At 41.0% G+C, this 21,483-nt stretch overlaps 1 protein-coding gene across 1 annotated transcript in view; it reads right to left on the bottom strand.

Moving 5' to 3' along the window:
• Positions 1-21,483, bottom strand: part of SOS1 (SOS Ras/Rac guanine nucleotide exchange factor 1) — an 85,381-nt gene that overhangs the window by 6,052 nt on the left and 57,846 nt on the right. Inside the window, exons 11-21 of the mRNA XM_005311266.5 lie at positions 15,779-15,860; positions 15,047-15,169; positions 13,592-13,695; positions 9,443-9,665; positions 9,077-9,196; positions 8,050-8,212; positions 6,078-6,195; positions 3,484-3,656; positions 2,525-2,641; positions 2,048-2,312; positions 112-230 (exon numbers count right to left, since the gene is read on the bottom strand). Of these exons, the coding sequence (XP_005311323.1) occupies positions 112-230; positions 2,048-2,312; positions 2,525-2,641; positions 3,484-3,656; positions 6,078-6,195; positions 8,050-8,212; positions 9,077-9,196; positions 9,443-9,665; positions 13,592-13,695; positions 15,047-15,169; positions 15,779-15,860 (1,607 nt within the window). The remainder of the gene's footprint in view (positions 1-111; positions 231-2,047; positions 2,313-2,524; positions 2,642-3,483; positions 3,657-6,077; positions 6,196-8,049; positions 8,213-9,076; positions 9,197-9,442; positions 9,666-13,591; positions 13,696-15,046; positions 15,170-15,778; positions 15,861-21,483) is intronic.

The raw sequence follows: 21,483 nt of genomic DNA, 5'->3' as shown, positions 1-21,483 counted from the left end.
TTATTTTGCCCTTTACCCTAACCCTCACTTTTCAGGCACTGGCTTATGTGTGAAGTCTGATTTGGGCATTTCACCTGAATGCAATAGGTGTGGGCCCAATACCTTTCTCACCTTTGATGGCGATGATTCTGCTGGGGCAGACTCTGGTCGTCTCCGTGGAGGAACAGGAGGAGGACCAGAAGTTTCATCAGAGATTTTGGTAAAGCTTATGGATGACACAGATGCAGATCCTGATGGATATTTAAAAAACAAAAACCTTCAACATGATGCACTTTATCTGCCCTTTACGCGTTCTGATTGCTTTTAACGACCATTAATTAGCAACAATTTGCTTTTACTGAACTACGAACGCAAAGGAGATAATTCAGCACACCATCATCATGTCTTTTCTTGCTCATAAAAGAACAGCTGTAAAGTATGGAGATCCTTGTGTGAAGCTAAAGTAAGCTACCCATGAAATATATATTTTATGGGAGGCAGCGTGACCCAGTGGACAGGACGGCCCAGCAGACAGGGCACTGGAATGGAATTCAGGAGATCTGGGTTCTATTCCCAGCTCTGACATTGGCCCGCTGAATGGCTTTTGCTGTGGGCAAGTCACTTCACCTCCCTGTGCTCCTGTTATATTAATCAGAAAATGGGGCTGGTGATATTTATCTCCTTTGTAAAGCATTCTGCGGCATACTGATGAAAACTGCTCTAAAACTAGGTACTATTTTTTATTAATTATTATTATTATTATTATTATTATTATTATTATAAGTGAACTACAGACTGAGTAGCCCTCTTTGTCTGGTAGTGAATGAAGGGAGAGAGGGAACTGATGTATTTGTAGGTCTAGGAATAACTGATGGATTTGGTGGAGGGGAGAACTGTGTGCAATTATTCTTCAATTTCATGCAAACTTTATGTTTTTTAACTCTACATTGTTCTTGAGAACATTTAGGCAGGTCTGGAGGCATAATACTTCTAAGCTCTTATCTAGTGCAGTGGTTCTCAACCTTTCCAAACTACTGTACCCTTTTCAGGAGTCTGATTTGTCTTGCATATCCCAAATTTCACCTCCAATTAAAAACTACTTGCTTACAAAATCAGACATAAAAATACAATATGTCACAGCAAACTATTACTGAAAAATTGTTTACTTTTTCATCCTGTCTGTATAAAATGTTAGTTTGTACTGACTTCGCTAGTGCTTTTTATGTAGCCTGTTATAAAACTAGGCGAATATCTAACTGAGTTGATGTACTCCCTGGAAGCCCCCGCGTACCCTCAGTGGTACACGTACCCCTGGTTGAGAACCACTGGTCTAGTGCTTTTCATCATCAGATCTCAAAGTGCTTTACAGTGAAGGTCAGTATCATTATACCCATTTGGTGTATAGGGAAACTGAGGCACAGGGAGGTGAAGTGACTTGCCCAAGGTCACCCCAGCAAATCTGTGGCCAAGCTGGGAATAGAAATCAGGTCTTCCAATTCCCAGTCCAGTGCTCTATCGACTACACCACACTGCCTCCCTATGAATTAGGCAGAAGAGGTAAATTTTTATCCTCATTGTTCAATAACAGACTACCAGTCAGCCTGTGTACCAACTACAAAACCCTGGTGCATAATTCACCACAAACTTTCCATCTTGGCCATAATTTTTTTAAATGGAAGTTTAGATTCTGGAGCACAATTCTGCATCAAGGAGTGGTTTGGCAGCAAATTCCATTGCTGCAGCATCATGGAATATGTGGGGCCCTGGATGTGTCCCTTTCCACATTCTGCTCTCGCAGAAACTGGAAGAGAACATGGAATGATGTACAAGCAAGATTCCTAACCTATCCTGTCTCTCACTTGAAAATAAACTTAAAGATAATAGTAATCTAAGTAAAAATGCATTGAAACTGTCTGCCATTATGCAAGGAGGCAAAAACATCTGCAGATAGATCACTTTGGTCCTTCAAATTTGCTATATCAATTTACATCACAAAATAGGACAAACACATTTGTGACTGTCCTCATTATTTAAATGCATTCCTAGCATTCCTAGCTTTAGCACCTACTTGAATGAAAAGGACTTGAAGGATCTGAATCAAAGACGCTGCAGACATCTGTAGTACTGGAAGTAGCAGAGGCAGGGGGTGGTGTCAATGGTGTTCGTGGAGAATTTGGTGCAGATGCTGTACTTTCTGACTCACTCTCAGGGATGCGACTGTAACTAATTTTTCTTGGCTCCTGTTGCAGCGGTGTAGGGTGTCTCATGGTACCTGGCCTTGGGTTCGATGGACGAACACCCGGAGATTTGAGGGAATAGCTGTATTTTTTTGGCTGCAGTGATACCAAATATCAATATTGTGCAGTTAGAAACCTTGCAGTGAATTGAAAGTATATATTTTAAAAATCAAATTACCTTCATCTCCATCATAAAATCAGTTAAATGCAGCTCCATCATTATACATATAAATTCTAAAACAATCTCTGCTGCATTGTGGGAAACATTTTTGAAGTTATTAAGAAAAAAATAAAATCTGAATACTAACAAATCTTGGTGGAGGCTTGGAATTTCGCGGCTCTATTTCTAATGACTTGTTGAACAGATAATCTGTGAATTCTTTCTCCATGCTATTTCCCATTGGATTCAAATTTTCAAAAAACCTCTGAAACACAGGAAGTTTAGGAAGATTACATCATATAAGTTACTTTCATGGGGCAGATTCTACATACTTTATGATACAAGTAGTCCCAACGGTTTCAAAAGCACTATATAAGTACTATTCAGCAAACGTGAATTACATGAAATTTAACTTAAAAAAAAATCAGTAAAAATATCAAACATAACTAACAATCATTTCACAATTTCCGTTACTCTGACAAACTAGGGGCAAGAGCTTGCGAATTGCCAGCACCCAGAAATCCACTGACTTGGGAGGACATCAGTAAAACCCATGTGCGTTACCTCACCTCTCCTTAGGACTTCACTACAAGGAGGAAAACACTGTGTTTTAAGGCATGTATGTAAGAAATGACTTACAAACAGGGTTGAAAGGGCCAATTTATACTAAAGACTTTTTTTTCCCTTTTTAGGATTTGTAGTAACTTCAATGTAGAAAGGAGAAGTCATATTTTAATACAGCAGAAGAGAAAACTACCTAAATTCTGCTTCTGTCAAGATAGCAACATGCAGGATTTCCACTCATGGATCATGGAAAATGACATAGCTCCTGCAGAGAGCTTTGCTGACCTCTGCCAAGAAAGAACAGGCCAGTACTGGGAGTCAGTGGATTATGCTGGTCAGCAGATGAGGAGCCTCGTGTACTGCCTGCTACTGCTGGTGTCCTATAGCGCGAAGGGACATCCTGCACTGTGTCACATAAAGCTGGAGACCCAGGAGCAAACAGCCTGCTCTACGGATTCCTTTGATTTTCTCTATTAAAATTATTTCTGAACTAATCACCACAAAGAAGCTCTCAATATTTCAGCATAAGAAAATGCAACTTACCCGGATATCAGGTTCGATTCGTAAGCAGTATGGCTGGTTTTGGTACTGCTGGATCTCCCCTGTTATTTCAGCTACTTTCCTTCTCTTGCTGAAGTTTATAAGTTCTTTTCCATGTCGCTTTAGAAATTCAGGGTTGCCTTCTTCTGTTTTCAAGATGTTAGTCAAATAAATTCCTAAAACAGCGAAGAGAATAAGATGTTTGAATGTTGTGAGGCAATGTAATTTCATTGAGCTGACAGAAGTGGAGAGCTCTAAGTGTTTCCTTCCTCTCACCAGCATTGCCTTATTCATTCTCGGTTCAGCTCTAGCCAGTTACTGATCTGAGCCAAGCCCTGGATAACGGAGATGATGCTTTTTATGCCTGATGTGGCGCTAGCCACTGTCTGCGTATTGCTGGCAGTTTAGTCCATGCTGTGTCAATCTCACCTAATGGTTTCACAGAGATATTGAACAACAAGAGGACTAATGAGAGACCATGGAACCCACAGGAACTCCACAGACGAGGGCACTGGACCTGTGAGGGGGGTCCATCATTGAGTCCTCGAGTGCACGGCTTTTGTAAATGGAAACCATGCTTCACCAACCTATTCACATTCTTTGAGGGGGTCAACAAACATGCGGACAAGGATGATCCAGCTGATACAGTGGACTTGGACTTTCAGAAAGCCTTTGACACAGTCCATCATTAAAGGCTCTTAAGCAAAGTACACAGTCATGGGATAAGAGAGACGTTCCTCTCATGCATCAGTAACCGGTTACAAGATGAGTAAGAAAAGGTAAGAATAAATAGGCAAGTGTTCCTAGGGGAGAGAGGCAAATAGCAGGGTCCCCTCCAAGATCTGTAGTGGGACCGGTGCTGTTCAACATATCCATAAATGATCTGAAAAAAGGGGTAAACAGTGAGGTGGCAAAGTTTGCAAACAATATAAAATTACTCAAGATAGTTAAGTACAAAGCAGACTGCGAAGAGTTACAAAGGGATCTCACAAAAGTGAGTGACTGGGCAACAAAATGGCAGATGAAATTCAATGTTGATGAATGCAAAGTAATGCACATTGGAAAATATAATCCCAACTATACATCCAAAATGATGGGGTCTAAATTAGCTGTTACCTCTCAAGAAAGATCTTGGAGTCATTGTGGATAGTTCTCTGAAAACATCTGCTCAACGTGCAGCAGCAGCAGTCAAAAAACTAACACGGTTAGGAACCATTAGGCAAGAGATACATAATGAGACAAAAAATATGATAATGGCGCTATATAAATCCATGGTAGGCCCCTGCTTGATGTTCTGGTTGTTCCAGCTCAAAAAAGATATATTAGAATAGGAAAAAGTACAGAGAAGGGCAACAATAGTGATCAGGGGTATGGAACAGCTTCCACGTAAGGAGATATCAAAAAGACTGGGGCTGTTCATCTTAGAAAAGAGACAACTAAAGGGGGAATGTGATACAGGTCTATGAAATCATATACTGTGTGGAGAAAGTGAATAAGGAAATGTTATTGACCCCTTCACATAACACACAAACCAAGTGTCAAACAATTAAACTGATAGGCATCAGGGATAAAACAAACAGAAGGAAGTACTTCTTCACACAATGCATAGTCAACCTGTGGAACTCACTGCCAGGGGATGTTTTGGCCTTCACAAGTATAACTGGGTTCAAGAAGAATTAGATAAGTTCCTGGAGAAAAAGGTCCATCAATGTCTATTAGCCAAGATGGTCAGAAATGCAACTCCATGCTCTGGGTATCCCTAAACCTCTGACTGCCAGAAGCTGAGATTGGACAACAGAGGATGGATAATTTGATAATTGCCCTGTTCTACTGATTCCCTCTGAAGCATCTGGCACTGGCCACTGTCGGAAGACAGGATACTGGACTAGCGGGACCATTGGTCTGACCCAGTATGGCCGTTCTTATGTAGCAAACACAGAGGATTCAGACTCGGCCACGTGGAGGTAAGAAGGAACTAGAGAGGCATCAGTCCATGCTGCCCTTTATACACTTGGTTTGGAGCACGAGACAAACTACTTTGCATGCGTACACCAATGGACACCGCTTACTAAAAATTTCCAGACTCGGGCACATGGTGCCCAGGCCTATCTGTGTGTGGAATACACATAGCAACCATCACTTGAAGAATAACCATCGTTATTCCAAGTAATGTGCACATTACAAGGATACCATCAACTTCAGAAAAATCATATTTCTGTCTAAATGGTCCTTTAAAAAACACTTTTTTCCCTGCAAGCAATACCTAAAGTCAGTAGAACAGATTAGAAAAAATACTTCTCTATTTTTCCCCAGTTGTTTACTTTGTGGTCAGTTAATTCTTTCCTCTGCATATTCAGTCATATTGCCAGTTTGTGTGGATCTTTCACACAGTAGTAGGGGAGATGAAATGTTTTACAATCAGACAGCTGAAACTAAGTTTAACTCCTTTTAAAAAAAACTGACTAGACTTCAAGCTCACGGTGTTCCTTAAATATACTTCTCACTTCTGCTTGTATTTCTGTAGAGTGCTTTAACTCAGTCTTTGTAAAACACTGACATTTCTTTTATACTGTTCATCCCGAATCAAACCTACTTACCAAAGAAAGGCACACATGGAGGATTAATGGACCTGAGTTTTGCCAAATATTTCTTATAGTGATCCTCACTCAATTCATGAGCTTCTTCTAAAATCTTTTTCTGTCGACTTGGAATTTGCTGAAAAGATATACAGATCGGTTAGTGAGGAGGGGATTGTGGTCCAGTGCCCCATCCACAAGACTAGGACTGACAGCTGACACTACCTTGTTGTGTGACCTTGGGTAAGTCACAGACCCAGATTTTTAAAGGCATTTACATGTTGTTGTAACAGCATAAATCAGTTTGGTGTTGTAATGCTCAGCACGGCAACATCTCAATACCCTTAAAATTCTGGCCCTTAACCTCTTTGGAACTCGGTTTCCCCATCTAAAAAATGGGATACTAACACTTTGAGATCGAGAGATGAAAAGAGCTATATGGGTATACAAGAATCAGGACATTGAACCTCCAACCAGGTCAACTAGGGCTCTTACAAAAGCCTGACTTTCATACATATCCCCTCAGCCCCTGACCATAATCTTGCTATTATAGTAGCTAAGTAAATTATTGATGTGTGCAGCCTTGATTTCCTCTCAATCATAATATTCGTAGCATACCTCTAAAAACTTTAAATCCTGCAAATGCCTATGGAAAATTCAGTTACGCACCCACATGTCAGTGAGGGTCAAGCAGCCCAATTAACTGGGTATGGATCCTATGCTAAAGTATATAGAGGGAACCTGCTAGGAGATGCAGACTATTTTCCTGTTTCCTGCAGCTGGCGTGTTCCACCTCTTTCCCAGACACTCACTGCTCTGATCAATCTGCCTATGCCTTTCTGATAATCATCTTTTATTTTCAATCTTGCCTGTTACTGGTTTCAGGAAGTGGGCTCTGGTGATTTGCCATGTCTTTCTGCCTTGCTCACCACTGTATTCACTTTGGGGACCCCTGAAATTAGAGGTAACCACCTCTGACATTACATAGAGATTTATAGCTATATTTTACACACTCATTCAATCTTCCACAGGTGATTTTACTTCCCTTGGGAAAGCCAGAGACACCGTACACTTATATTTGTGGTGCAGCCTGCAGATTGTTGAAGTATTCGCTTTTCCTGCTTTGTACACAGTAGTCCTTGCCAATGGTTCAGTTGATCTGCTACATCAAATGATCCTACACTGAGGACTAAATCCTCAGATGATGCAAATAACGGAAGTCATAATTGGAGGAGTTCAGAGGACTAGGTACAGCATTACAAATAGAACTATGCACACATGTGCAGTACATCTGGGGATTCACCATCATTGGTTTTTTCCCTCCCCAACAACTCAAAAGTGATTGAAGGAATTTTAGTAAAACTTTTCAGAAACATTCATCTTTGGTCAGAGATTCAGCCCAAAAGGCAAAAGTTGTAGAAAACTGTAAGCATCTGAAAAATAAGGAGTTATAATAGTGATCGTTTTGCAACCTTTAACTATAGTATTTGCTGTCACTGACCCTGTAATAAACCAGCATTTTTTAGAAAGTCTAACAATGAGCTATGACAAATTTCCTCCAGTTTTGAGTGTTGGTGCAGCTATTCTTCCATATTTTTCATTAACTGTTTCCCCTTATTTGTAATATTTCTGTATTGAATATTTTTTTTAAAAATTTCAGTTGAAAAGTTTTTCTTCATCTTCCTTTTAAGACACTGTTCTTTCTCTGTTTATTTCAGGTTTTTAACCCTCATCCATCTCTCTGCTTTATTCTTTCACTCTAGTTTTCTGCTTTATTCTCCTCAGCCCCTTCTAGTCTCTCCTCTCTGTCTTGTGTTTGGCAGTGTCTGTGCCCAGACAGTGTGAATGCGGAGTACAAAAGCAAAGGCTCCTTCAAAGCCCAAGAGCCCTTTACCACCCTTAATGTGCTACTGAAAGGAGAAGCATTTATAGTAACAGAATGTAACTTAACTGTTACAGTTTCTAGATTGAAACTGAAAACATTGTAACTTACCTCAAATGTGTGATCCAGTCTATATACAGGTGAAGAGTTCATAGCACTCACAACTTCAAGAACACCATTGAAGTTATTTAGCTCTTGAAAAACTTGCAGGATCTCAATTATCCGACTCACTACAATTACTCTTTCCTCTAGGTTTTCTGTTTCTACGATGCATCTAAGTACACAAGCAGAACGCTAATTTTGTAGAAATAAAACAGAGCCAGAACTCTGCCATGCAACAAAGATTCAGCTATAGCACAAAGTGTACCATTTTGAAATGTTTCAACAGATCCAACAAGGCCCACCAAATAACTGGAGGGAGATTTAGAAACATTTAGAACAAGTTCGGTCCCGTTTCTCAGGTTAAAAAACTGGGAATATTAGAAGTAGGCTTCAAAGGATTAGATTTTTATCAATAAAAGTTGATAAACACTGATTTCAACATATACACATAAACCAACACAAAAATATTTCCATTGATGATGATAAAAGTTTATAGACAGGCAAAGCAAAAAAAATGCTGCTTGAGAACTTAGAGTTTGATTTAAGGACATTTACTTTGTGTATTTTGACATGTGATGTTGACAATTTTGTTTTAACAGTTATAAAGCTTTAACTATCTGAATCCCAACATCTACTATCATTAAATAGTTATTGTCTGACACCCCCTTTGTCTGACCCTTGCAAAATTTTCCACAATTGTGAAAGTTTAAATAGATAAAAAAAAAAAAGCTTAAAACCCATAATTTTGTGCGACTGTGAACATTTTTTTCGTTTTTTAAATCAAAACCAGTGCTTAAAAATACACATATTTTCTGTCGAAATTAAAAAAAAAAATTAAAATCAAATTCTGCCAAGCCTACTTACAAGTAGTTGTTCTCAGAGGCAAACTGAAACATTTAGCCATTGCCCGAGTAGAGGCTTCCCCAAGGCAAAATTTCTCCTCAGGTTATCTCTCAGGAAGTATCTGAATGAACTATATAGATACACTAACATTCCAGAAGTAGAGATTTAAAAAACAAACAAAAAAACCCCTTACTTTTCAAACCACAAAGTGAGATTAGTGGTGTGCCGTATCATTTTGAGAAGGTTGGGAGAATTAATTTCTTTATCTTCCTTGGTCCACACACTTCCAACTAGTTCTGATGGCTGCACAGCTCTAAAATAATAATAATAATAATAATAAAAAAATAAAATAAAGCACAATAATATAAAACTTCTAAAAAAGACTACCATTATTCCAAAAAAAGTCTTAATTAACAACCTAGCACACAACATGTGTCAAGGGGGTATGCCAATAGTGGGGGATCTGTACAGAGGGCCTGCAGAAGTAATTTTGGGAATATTTTGGGTTTGTGTCATAATGTGGTATAGTAAATTCAGTTTTTCAATGGAGGAAAAATACCTGTAAAGATCTGACTCGAGTAAAGTGAGCTGTCGAGCAATTTCTATTGGGTGCAAAGTGAGCAAGTCAAAAGTTTCTGGCTGTCCTGGCTTGCTTATATGCCACTCAATTGCAGGAGGTGAACTTTCAAAAGTAATATTGTGGCTTGGCCCAATGGCTTGTGCCTGCTTTTTCCGGTAGATTATCTTTGTGATTGATTCAACCCATTTCTTCATAGCTTTACCTGGAATAAAGAGACATCATTAATATTTCTTTAACCCTTTTAATTCTATGTTTCTCCAAAGAGGTCAATGTCATTTTTTAAAATCTCCATGTTACAAACATTATGCCTCAATACTCTGAGGTAAGTAAGCATTCTCCCCAATTCACAGAAGGGCAAACAAACACAGCAGGGTTTCACTCACACAAAGCCAAGCAGCGGCAAAGCTAGAAACAGTAGTAGGAGCCCAGTGATCCTGGTAATAGCATGTACGTAATTCCTTCTGAATTAATGGGAGTTTCACACAGGGAACCGAAGGGAAAACTGGACCCCAGGAAAAAACAGTTACTAACCTTTTCCGTAACTCTTGTTCTTTGAGATGTGTTGACCATGTCCATTCCCTTCAGGTGTGTGCATGGCCAGCATGCTAGTGTTGAAGATCCCTCTATTAGTGTTACCTGTTGGGCAGAGCCGCCCTCAGCCTCTCTCACTTCCTTCTTATCAGACAGACACCAATAAAGAGGGGAAGGAAGGTGCGTTGTGGAATGGACATGTGCAACACATCTTGAAGAACAGCAGTTACAGAACAGGTTAGTAAGCATTTTTTTCTTTGAGTGATTGCACATGTCCATTTCAAGTAAGGTGCCTCACAAGCATTACAAACTGGAGGTGGGATCAGAATCTACCTAAATAATGATTAAAGGACCACACGTCCAAATCTGTCATCATCTCTAGACTGCTGAAAGATGGCATAATGAGATGCAACAGTATGAACTAATGACCAAGTTGCAGCTTTACAAATGTCCTGTACAGGCACATGAACTAGAAAAGCTCAGAAGCTGCTTGTTATCTTGTTGAATGTGCCAGCACTGTGCTTGGCAGAGTCACAACGTGTCATAGCACAAATGTATGCAGTAGGAAATCCATAATGATTATTCTTTGAAATGAGACCCTTCAAGTGGTCTGCGACTGCCACAAACAGCTGTGAGGACAATCTAAACAGTTTCTTCCAAGGAGAAAGCTAATGCTCTCCTGACAGCCAATGCATGGAATCTCTCCTTGTCCTTATGAGAATGAAACTTATGAAAGAAGGTTGGTAAGTATATTGGCTGATTGATATGAAAGCGTGACATTACTTTGGTCAGAAATTTTGGATGTGGGCTTAAGTACACACTCTGTCTTTGTAAAAGACTGTATAAGGTGGGTCAGACACCAGGGCTTGCAATTTTCCTACTCTCTGTGGAGAGACAATCGTCACCACAAAGTTCGCTTTCATTAAAAGACGAAGTAACGAGCAGGTAGCCAACAGATCAAAGGGAGGACCCATCAGCCTTAATAACACCAGATTTAAATCCCAAGGAGGGATAGGATACTCCACTTGGAGAAATAAAGGGTTCAGACCCTTTAAGAACCTGAGTGACACTGGTTTGAAGAATACAGAGCAATCTGCAACTGGAGGGCGGAAAGTGGAGATAGCTGCTAGGTGAACTCTGATAGAAAGACCTCGATGCGTCAGCTGTAACAAATAGTCCAGGATATGCTGTATAGGAGCCCAGCGTGGAGAAACACCTTTCTGCTGAGACCACAAGAACTGCTTTCACTTCAACAGGTAAGTGTACCTAGTAGGTGGTTTCTTGCTATTCAAAAGAATGTTTTGTACATTCCTTGCACAGACCTCCTGAGGTACTTCCCACAGAATATCCAGGATGTAAGATGAAGAGTCACTGGTTAGGATGAAGGAGGTGACTGTAGTTCTGAGAGATCAGGACTGATTCTGGAGGTTATGTCAGCGGAGCCCAAGTTGAGAGACTCAGCAGAGTGGAGAACCAATATTGGGAAGGCCCCACTGGTATTATGAGGATTGTACGAGCATGATCCTGCTTGATTTTTAATAATATTCTGGGGAGGAGAGGAACTGGAGGGTAAGCATAGATGAGTTTGTCCTTCAGGGTAACAGAAAAGCATCTGTCAGGGATGCTGGATTGTGACCCACTCTTGAGAAAGAAAAAAGAAAAAAAAAACCCCACCCTGCTGACACTTTCAGATGTGACGAGTTGTAAACAGGTCTACATGGGGAACCTCTATGCTTGAAAAATGACTTACTATATCTGGCAGGAGATACGACTCATGGCGACTGGTGAAAGACCTGCTCAAGCCATCTGCTAACGTGTTCTGAATACCCAGACGGGGTTTGGGGTGAACTGTATTGGTGATACAAAACTCCCAAAGCTGTATTCCCTCTTAGCACAGGAGATTCCATCTGGCCCCTCCTTGTCTGTTCACATATGGACAATACAGCAGCAATGTTCTAAGAACTAGGAAATTTCTTCTTTTCTGTGGGGAAGGAAAGTGTGACAAGCCAAGTAGAGAGCTCTCAACAACCTCACATTTATGCGGAGAGCTATCTATCTCTTGGCCAGACCAGAGACTCCCCAGGTGGGTTCCCCAACCTCGGGAAGAAGCGTCTGTAACCGGAGTCAATGTTGATTGTAGAGGAACAAAAGAAACTCTCATATGTACATTGGCTGGGTACACTCACCAGTTCACAGAGCTTAAGACTGCTTCTCAGTCCTACTGGCTGTAGATGGCAATGAAGGTGTTTGCCACAACACCTTTGTGGGTTCCAGAATATTCTCATTTATGGAGCAAGCCCCCCAGGAGGCCCTGCTGACCCCAAAATGTCCACCAATCTGTGCATGCTTATCTGAACTACTTCTACCTGTAATTCCAGGGAGGAAGCAACCCTCTTCAACAGAGGTGGAGCCTCCCTTTACAACTCCACTGGAGGAACCACCAGGCCAGAGACTGAGTGATGCCTTGGTACTGGGCGTCAGCCCACAGACAAGTGGAAACCAAAATATACACCAAGAACAATACTAAATAAATTAAAACATATCTAAACTAACTATAAAACTTCTAGACGAGTATCAACTACATATACTAGAAAAACAAATTCCCAGCAAGAGGAAAAAAACCACTTGTAAGAGCAAGCTACCATGCTCTGACTACTTTCATGAGTTGTAAGAAGGAATGGAGGGAAGGCTGGGGGCTGCTCTACCCTTCATAACATTGAGCAGTAGTATGAGGTAGCAAAGGGCATATGTCCTGCGCTGACAGGTATCGCTAAGGGAAAAATCTACGACACTAGTGCACTGGGTGCGCACACACCTCAAGTGGAATGGACACATGCGATCACTCAAAGAACTCCCGCATCCCAGTCTTATGTTCTGTCCACAAGACCAAAGATTTCCAAACTGGCCAGTCTACAGAATTTGCTGACAGTCCACAGTGAACTGATAGCTTGATCTCTTCCTGTTTCAAACTGCTAAATATACATTAAACACTTTCCTAATATAACCTTTTCCTGTATGCAACAGCTGTAGCTGCCACAGGGATGTTTCATTATTAAAAATGAATGGGGAAGGTTTGCTACACAATTATGAACGGGAGGGGGGGCAGCCTATGTAATAACCTCTCAAGATGTGGTCCACACTGTGAAACAGCCTGAGAATCCCTGCTCTAGAGTACACCGTTTCCTCCGTTAAGCTTTTATGAAAGTTACTCCCAACTATAGTTTAAGGGATTTCCCCCATTAAGCAGGTGACCAAAGACTATTTTGACCTGCTTTCAAAACTAACCACTCAGTTGCTGGCAATTTTCAATTATATCAATTCATTTTCAATATAACTAGAATAATATTTTTGCCATCAGAGTTAAGTAACATGGATCATATTTTTCTGAATAGGCACCATATTTTTGGGAATGAAAATAGCAGTTGATTTTTAAATAAAGGTTTATTCAGGTTATTCACTGAGTAACATAAATCATCATAAGCACCCAACATTTCATTTTCCTTCATCCACTGACCGCAAGGAAGCATCACCACATAATAAAGATGTCTAACACTGGACATATTCTAAAATGCTGATATCTATTGTAATCATAAATACCTCTTACTGTCCCAATGAATTCTTCCAATCGGTGCAAAAGATCTACATCTCTCTCAAAGTCATAGAAGTGGTGCTCTACCCAGTGTCGGCATACATTTAACACTCTACAACATTAAAGGAGAGATTATAAAGTCTTTGTGGGAAGAGACTGTCTGTTAGTCTATGTCTGACAATGCCTAGCACCATGGCTTAGATGGGATCTCCTGACCCACCAGCAGCTTACCCTGACGGCCAGGAGCCAAACTTTGCCAACCCCTGAATTATAGGGTCGGCTTATGAAAGGGTCATACAGTTTTTGCTATTTTTACCTAACCATCTTGGGGGGGGTCAGCTTATAAACAAACGGGTAATAAACGAGTATATACGGTATATATTAATTTCACCTGAAAGCTCTGAATAATGCTGTCAGTTAGAAAACAATGTGACTTACTTAGGTCACATCTACATTAGGAATGCTTTGCTGGTACAGATGTAGCAATATACTACACTGGGAAAGCACCTCTAGAGTGGATGCAGCTTATACTGGCAAAACTGAGGGCTTGTCTTCACAATGGAGCTAAAATCGGTGCCGCTGCATCAATTGCAGCAGCATCGATTTAGCGGGTCTAGTGAAGCCACGCTCAATTGACGGAAGAGCGCTCTCCCATCGATTTCTGTACTCCACCTCAACGAGAGGTGGAAGCAATGTCAGTGGGAGAGCATCTCCCGTTGACATAGCGGAGTGTGGACCCCGTGATAAGTAGATCTAAGCTACATTGACTTGAGTTACGCTACTAACGTAGCTCACATTACGTAGCTTAGATCGACCCGCAGCTGTAGTGTTGACCAGGCCTGAGATTTTGCCAGCATAGCTTATTATAGCTCCCTGAGTGAAACAAGCTACACAGGCAGAAGTGCAGGTTTGCCAGTATAACTGAGTCTACAGTAGCCTTACTGCTCCATCCCTCAGGCCACTAGAAGCACAGATTTCAGAAAACCCATTAGGAAGCATTAGTGCCTAATTTGCATTGTAGCATTCTAGAACCTAAAACTTTATAAAAGCTGACCCCTTAACCTGTCCTCACTTCTCTATTTCAGAGAGTCTTCAGAAGGATTCCGAAGTATACCGAAGGTGGGAGGGATCAGTGTGCATTTGCAGAGACAATACATTCAGAAAACTCCATTTATAAGAAAATATTTTTTTTTATTATCCAATGAGTTATGTACTGTAAAGAAAGGAGCTTTGTGGTTCTATACATATTTTATAAGCCGAATCAATGAAACGGAGGATGCGTTACTAGGTGGGAATCAGGTTCGCGATTGCTGTGATGCAAACTAGGCATAAGTGCCCCCTCATAGCTCTACCACTTTGTCAGTAGCTCTGTGGCTCATGAAGAATGACAAGAAACTCCTTGTGGGAATCTGCAGAGGCACTCTACGAAGGAGAAGCTTTATCTGCATTTCTCTAATACTCACCGCAGCTGCACAGGTTGTATATATTCTTTCCTAAATCGTTTCAACTCTGCACTAAGAGGCTGATCTCCATTCTCCATAGCTATACGATCAGCTTCTGTTGGCTCAGGCTCTGGAATTTCAAACCTAGCATGGGACAAACAACGAAGTCTAAACCTTTACGTTCATTTAAATGATGTATATGGGAACCAGTAATTTGTTGTGTTAACCTTTCTCAGAACATGCACTAACAAAACTATTAAGAGTTTGATTCAATTGAAGATACCTCTGCTTTCTCCCCTACTAGTCAAAAAGTTTAGAGGGTTTCCATTAAATCAGGCCCTTACCAGTTCGTAAGTGTAGAGCAACCACTTACTAAATTGGAAATAATAATAAATGTATCTTATGTCACTACATAAACAAAATAAAATAGAGGATATCAACACAGTCACAGTACGTGCCAATACAGACTGCAAAATGACAAAACCTTTGGGGCAAGATCCTCATCTGGTGTAACTCAGCGTAACTCCACTGACTTCAATCAATCTTTTGGACTTCATAATCCTTGGATTTGAAAACTTTTAAGAGAGACCAGTGACAAAAATTGAAACCATCTTTTTAAAATGTTAAATTTTAAAATAAAAACTTTTTTTTAATCCTACACCACATTAAAAAAAAGAAAAAAAGGAGAGAGATCCCTCCTCATATGGACCAGTGCAGCAAGCACTCCAGTGAAGATACAAAAAAGTCACATACCTTTCTATCAGAAGACTCAATAGTTCTTGAGGTTTGCAAAAGGATCTATATGTCGTGAGAAACGTCCGAACAAAATTTGGGTCTAGGGGATACACAAAAAAAGCATTGCTTTCATGTCAACGAATTTGCTATTTATAATACTTCACAAGGATTCAAAGTGAATGGTTTTCTTTAAACCTAAGTGTACTTGAAAACACTCAGACTATTAATAGATACCTGTTATACAGTACACTCAACATTTCCTGGTTATTTTAGTGACAATTTAGAACTTTTGGGCATGGCAATAGAAGGCAGAATGAATAAAATCAATTTTAACTGCATTTTAAAATTATTCACAAAAACCACTTGTTTTTCCTCTCTCAATTATTAAAAGAACTGGAAAAATTCTTACAATGTTGCACTTAGTGCATTTTTATAAATGCACATAAATATATGCCATTTTATGAGTGAGTCATCTAGTCCAACACCCTATTTATGACAGTGACCAGTGCTAGATGTTTCAAAAGAAGCGGTCAGAAACCCTATAATGGGCCATTATGGAATAATCACCACCCCTCCATCAAGCTCTCTCTAGAACACCCCCATGCCACTAACCCTGCTTTGCTGTAGAATGGTAGAGGTGTTACCTGCCCACTTCACCCAAAATGGTCTCTCCTAACATGTGTTAACTCCTTATCTGTTCCACCTTGTATTTAGCTGTGACACTCTGAATACCTTTCCCAGACCTGAAGAAGAGCTGTGTGTAATTTCAAAAGCTTGTCTCTTTCATCCACAGAAGTTGATCCAATAAAAGATGTTAATTCACCCACCTGTCTCCTTAATAAGATAGTCATGCAAATAATGAAAATAGGGGATTTCCCTTTACTCAGTATGGGATGAGAATGTCATTTTTACAGAGCTGAACTGCACTTTTACACTTAAAGACAAAACCTTTCAAACTTGAATGCCAAACGGTAGGTGTTTACATCCAGAACTAGGGGAGCACTTGAATTTTTAGATGCCAAACAATGGGAGTTTCAGGCAGTCGGCACATGTGAAAATCAGGCCCCCTATTTAGATGCCTGACTTGGCTCCAAACTCAGAAACCATGAACAAAACTATTTAACTACACCTCTACCCCGATATAATACGAATTCAGATATAACGCGGTAAAGCAGTGCTCCAGGGGGGCGGGGCTGCGCACTCCGGTGGATCAAAGCAAGTTCGATATAAGGCGTTTAGATTTTTTGGCTCCCAAGGACAGTGCTATATCGGGGTAGAGGTGTATTTGTCTATAAGTAGTAGTGTTTCCACAGAATGATTTTCATTATATATTATTAAAACACACAATGTGTACCCTAAACATGTTTTGTTTAAACCAAAGAGTAGAATGCCTCCACATCATTTAAAAATGTCCTGGCTATTCTCCATCTGAATCATCGCTATTGTTATTTACATTAGAATTTGAGATCAGTGTTTAGAGCCACAGAATCCACAGCAGTGTAGTTCCATTTGAGGTAAATATAGCAAAACAAATCTCACTTTTTTTTCTTTCAGTTTCTGATTACAGGTGTTATCTTACTAACAAAATCAGTGGCTTAAAAATAATGTATATTATATAGCTAACCAATTTGTTTTTTTTTTTTTAAACCTACAGACAACTCCACTTAGTCAGGATGTCCGCTCATGTGATAATTCTCCCTTCAATACAGCCAATTTAAAAACTAAAAAAGAACAATAACTTATTCTACAAGGATTTATAAATAATCACCCTTGAATTCCTTAAGAAAGGAAACGGACACTATGCTGACGCACAAATACTCTTAACATATCAAAGCTTTAAAAATAGAACAGCACTGCCCTATAGATAAAAAACTTGCCAGGACTTTCAAAACGAGGAGCCCCTAACCTTAATGCTCTTACACAAACATCAGGAAAAGGAGGGGGGAGAGACACACACACAAACAGGTTTATGCAAACAGGGTCAAATGGTCTCCTTTAGTGTTTAAACTCTGTGGAAAGGGGATTGATGTAGGGGAAACGTCTCCATGCAGAGATGTATCGAACTGTCCCATTACAGGGAGGATGCAGTGGTTTGCCATCCATGCCTCATGGAAAAGGCTGTGGGGCCTGCCTCCAAACGGGATGAATCCCCGGAGGCCTGTGTCATTACACTGGCTCTGGCCACTGGTGGGTGCCTGACTACCTGGCAGTACTACGCCATTGCAGCTGCTCTACCAGAGATTTCACCTTGGTGCCAGTGGAAACATTTTTTGCAGATAAGTCAATGTAGCCTGGGGGACAGGCAGGTCCACCCCAGTACATGAAATCCTGCATAATCAATCATTATGGACCTCTGATTGCAAAAAAAAAATGAGATCTGATATTTGATTTTGCCTCAGATCATTCAGGTCTTGAGTTTGCAACTAATTTAGCTACACTGCTGTTACTTAGAGTACACTGCATTTATGTCACGTTGGAGTGCCAGGCCCAGCTACACAATAAAAGCCTGCTTTATAGGATGTAAGACCTTCGGGGCAGGAACCAAATTTTTGTTTTGTGTTTGTAAAGTTCCTAGCTCAATGGGATCCTGGTCCATGCCCAGGGCTCCTATGCACTACAAATAATAAATAATAATGCTCACAGCTAGAGAAGTTACACCTTTAAGTTGAAGCGCTAAGAGATGTGTGTGCAGCAGTTGCACTGTTTGAGAAAAGGTGTGCTCGTGCAATAAGAGACTAACATAATGCATATGCACAAAGGTGCAGAGTTAAGGTTGAACACACAATTTTTAAACTTCTCTTAACAGAATTTTATGTATGGTGGGGAAAAAAGTTATACAATCTGGAATAATTTGGCTAGATGTCATCAGAATGTGCTTTCTTAGGCACCTGAGTAGGTCCTGTAAGGTGAGCATATGGAGCCATACTCTCAGCTCACACACATTATGTAAAGACAATAGGGGCAGAGATACTGCAGAGGATTGCCTCACTCACTCTGCATCTCCTAAAAATGCAGTAAATCACTGCACTCTTTGCAAAGTATGTAAATTCACTAAAAAGCTAGGTGACTCATGCATAGGCATCAAATATGTTCACTGAGACTGGATCTAGTTTCCTATGTCGTAGTACTTCCTGGTTAAGTCACTGAACCTCTGTGTTCCTTTGTTCATCTGAAAAGCATGGCTAACAATGCTTAGCATACACAGTGTTTCTCTCATTCTTGGATTTCAAAGCCCTTTGCAAAGGTGGGAGTGCATGCGTAATTCTGCGGCTGAACTCAGGTCTTTAACTCTAACTCCATGCCTATCACAGTACCTCCCCAGGGCAACGTAGGCAAATCAGTTAATTTTTCTGTCTCAATTGTGTGACCCTGAACAAGCCAAATAACCTCCCTGTGCCTCAGTTACGCCAACTCTAAGCTTTGTTAAATAGGGGTTGTAAAGCACAGAGAATTATTAAGTGCATTTGGTGGAAGAAGTGGACTTAAAAATCAGGACTCTCCTTGGCTACCACCGTATGCTTAGTACTATATGTAGGTTAAGGGGGCATTTTGGTGGGGAATACAGCAAAAGAAACATCTCTTTTACTAGATCCTGTGTTCCTAAAATAATTTAGAAACTGTTCTTTTTTGGGCAGATAGAACTCTGGAGAGAAGCTCATATCTCACTGAGCACAAGCATACAAACAGGGCGTCCTATCAAGACTAGGAACAATGCCAAACTTATTAATAACTTGTATCAAATTGTTGTGTATGTGCAAAAGGTGAGTCTCCAGCCAAATCAAAACAAGCATTCACCAGAAAACTCAAAAAAGGTACTTCTCCTTTGGGGCTATTGCCCTTCTAAATACTACCTTCATTTCCCCACTTATTTTAGTGCTCAAACTTTTCAAAACAATGTCACAAAACCAATTCTACTTAAAATGTCTTGGCTTTTGCTCTCAAACACTGCTGAACTGCCATTGCTCCAACTTCCAAAAAATTCACGGGACAGAAACCAAAAACAAATAACATTTCATCCCCAAAGGCTAAAAGGTTTGAAAAGTTATGACCAAATGAGAACAGAGACTTAAAATAGCTTTGCTGTAACTGCATCTGGAGTACTAGGTTTATTTATTCAGACCACATTTTAGAAAGATATTAATAAATGCAAGTGCATTCAGAGAAGAGCAATAAAAGTGATTGAGGGTATGGAGAGATTCATTTACAATAGAGATTAACAAATGATAACTTGGTTAAATGGTAGCAAAGTGGGGGGAGGGCAGAGACTGAAAGCCACCTACAAATATTCAAGGTTCTAATCTTGCAATGTGTAGTGTATCGGTTACTGAAGAACTGGGCACCAAGGATGGAGAGCAATTTACAATAGTTGTAATGGAATGAAATTGAGAAAGGAAAAAATTACAACTGAGTATGAGGAAAAGCCCTCATCACGATATGTATTTTAGGGTATGGAATAGTCTCCGTAGGGAAGTGTTGGAAGTACAATTACTTGGGATTTTCAAATTAGACTGGCAAAAACACTGGAAAATGTATTCTAAAGAAAAATGCCATGCTGACAGGGGTTGGACTAAATGACCTAATAAAGGGGGGACCAACCTACAGCCTACCAGAGCACTTCATAAGACCCACGGCCTGCTTCAACACAATATACTAAAACTCAATTCATTAATGTTTTGTCGTCATGTTTATACAACTGTGTAAACAGACAATACAGTACATAGAAACAATCAGTGGCAGATTTAGAGTTAGTGGGGCCCTGTGCCAAGCTTCATTTTTGCCCCCAGCCATGGGGGGGGGGGAGCACTCTCTCTTATCTCTTCCCCCCCTTTTTAATTTTTTTCCCTGCATTTTCCTCCTGGGACACAGGGTGCAGGGTCTGGGTGGGAGTTAGGGTGCAGGAACAGGTTGGGGTGCAGGGTCTGGCCAGGAGTTCGGGTGAGGGAGGGGGTTCAGGGCTGGGGCAGGGGTGTGGAGCATTTACCTGGGGCAGCTCCCGTTTGGGGTAGGGGTTGCAGGTGCGGTGAGTTCAGGTGGCGCTGCTTGTCCTGTGGTTGCCCTGCAGGCACCGCCCCCCGTGGGTCCCATTGGCCACAATTCTCAGAGCCGCCTCCCACCTCCTCCCCCGGCCAGGCAGGGCTGGAACGCAAGGGCCCCTAAAGCCCCGCCCCTTTCTGAATCCAGCCCTGCGAGCAGGGGCTGGAGAACTCAGGAGGAGCAGGGACAGCCACGCAGGTGGAGAGAAGCAGCGGTTTCCCCTTCAAAGCGCCGCTTCTCACCGGCCGGCTGCGTGGCTGCACTGTGCTCCTCCAGAATCCTCTGGCCCACGTTCGTAGTGCTCCCGCCACCCGCACCTCCTGCCTGCTCCCCTGAGGGTGCAGGTGAGCCTCCGTCCCTGCTCTCCTGCTCCCCACAGCCCCCCTGCAAGGGCTGCGCTGGTGCTGAGCTGCCTGAGTGCCCGACCCTGGGGCCCCTTTTTGTTGTTGGGGGGCGCTGCGCCAGGGCACTGTGTGTTTCATGGTAAATCCGCCCCTGGAAACAATCTAAATACATAAAACAAGCTGAATGTAAAATATAAATCAATACAGGTGATTTTAAATCTGATTAAAATATGTAGAATCTGTTTGGCCCACACAAGATTGTGCTAGGGTTTATGTGGCCCTCCTGTTTAATAATGTTGGGCACCACTGACCTAATAGATCTTCTCCATCTGTCAAAGAATCCAA

Source organism: Chrysemys picta, chromosome 3, assembly GCF_011386835.1.
Source record: "Chrysemys picta bellii isolate R12L10 chromosome 3, ASM1138683v2, whole genome shotgun sequence".
NCBI classification, from domain to species: domain Eukaryota; kingdom Metazoa; phylum Chordata; order Testudines; family Emydidae; genus Chrysemys; species Chrysemys picta.
Note: the sequence above shows the minus strand (reverse complement) of the source record. Positions and strands in the feature narration are given on the sequence as shown.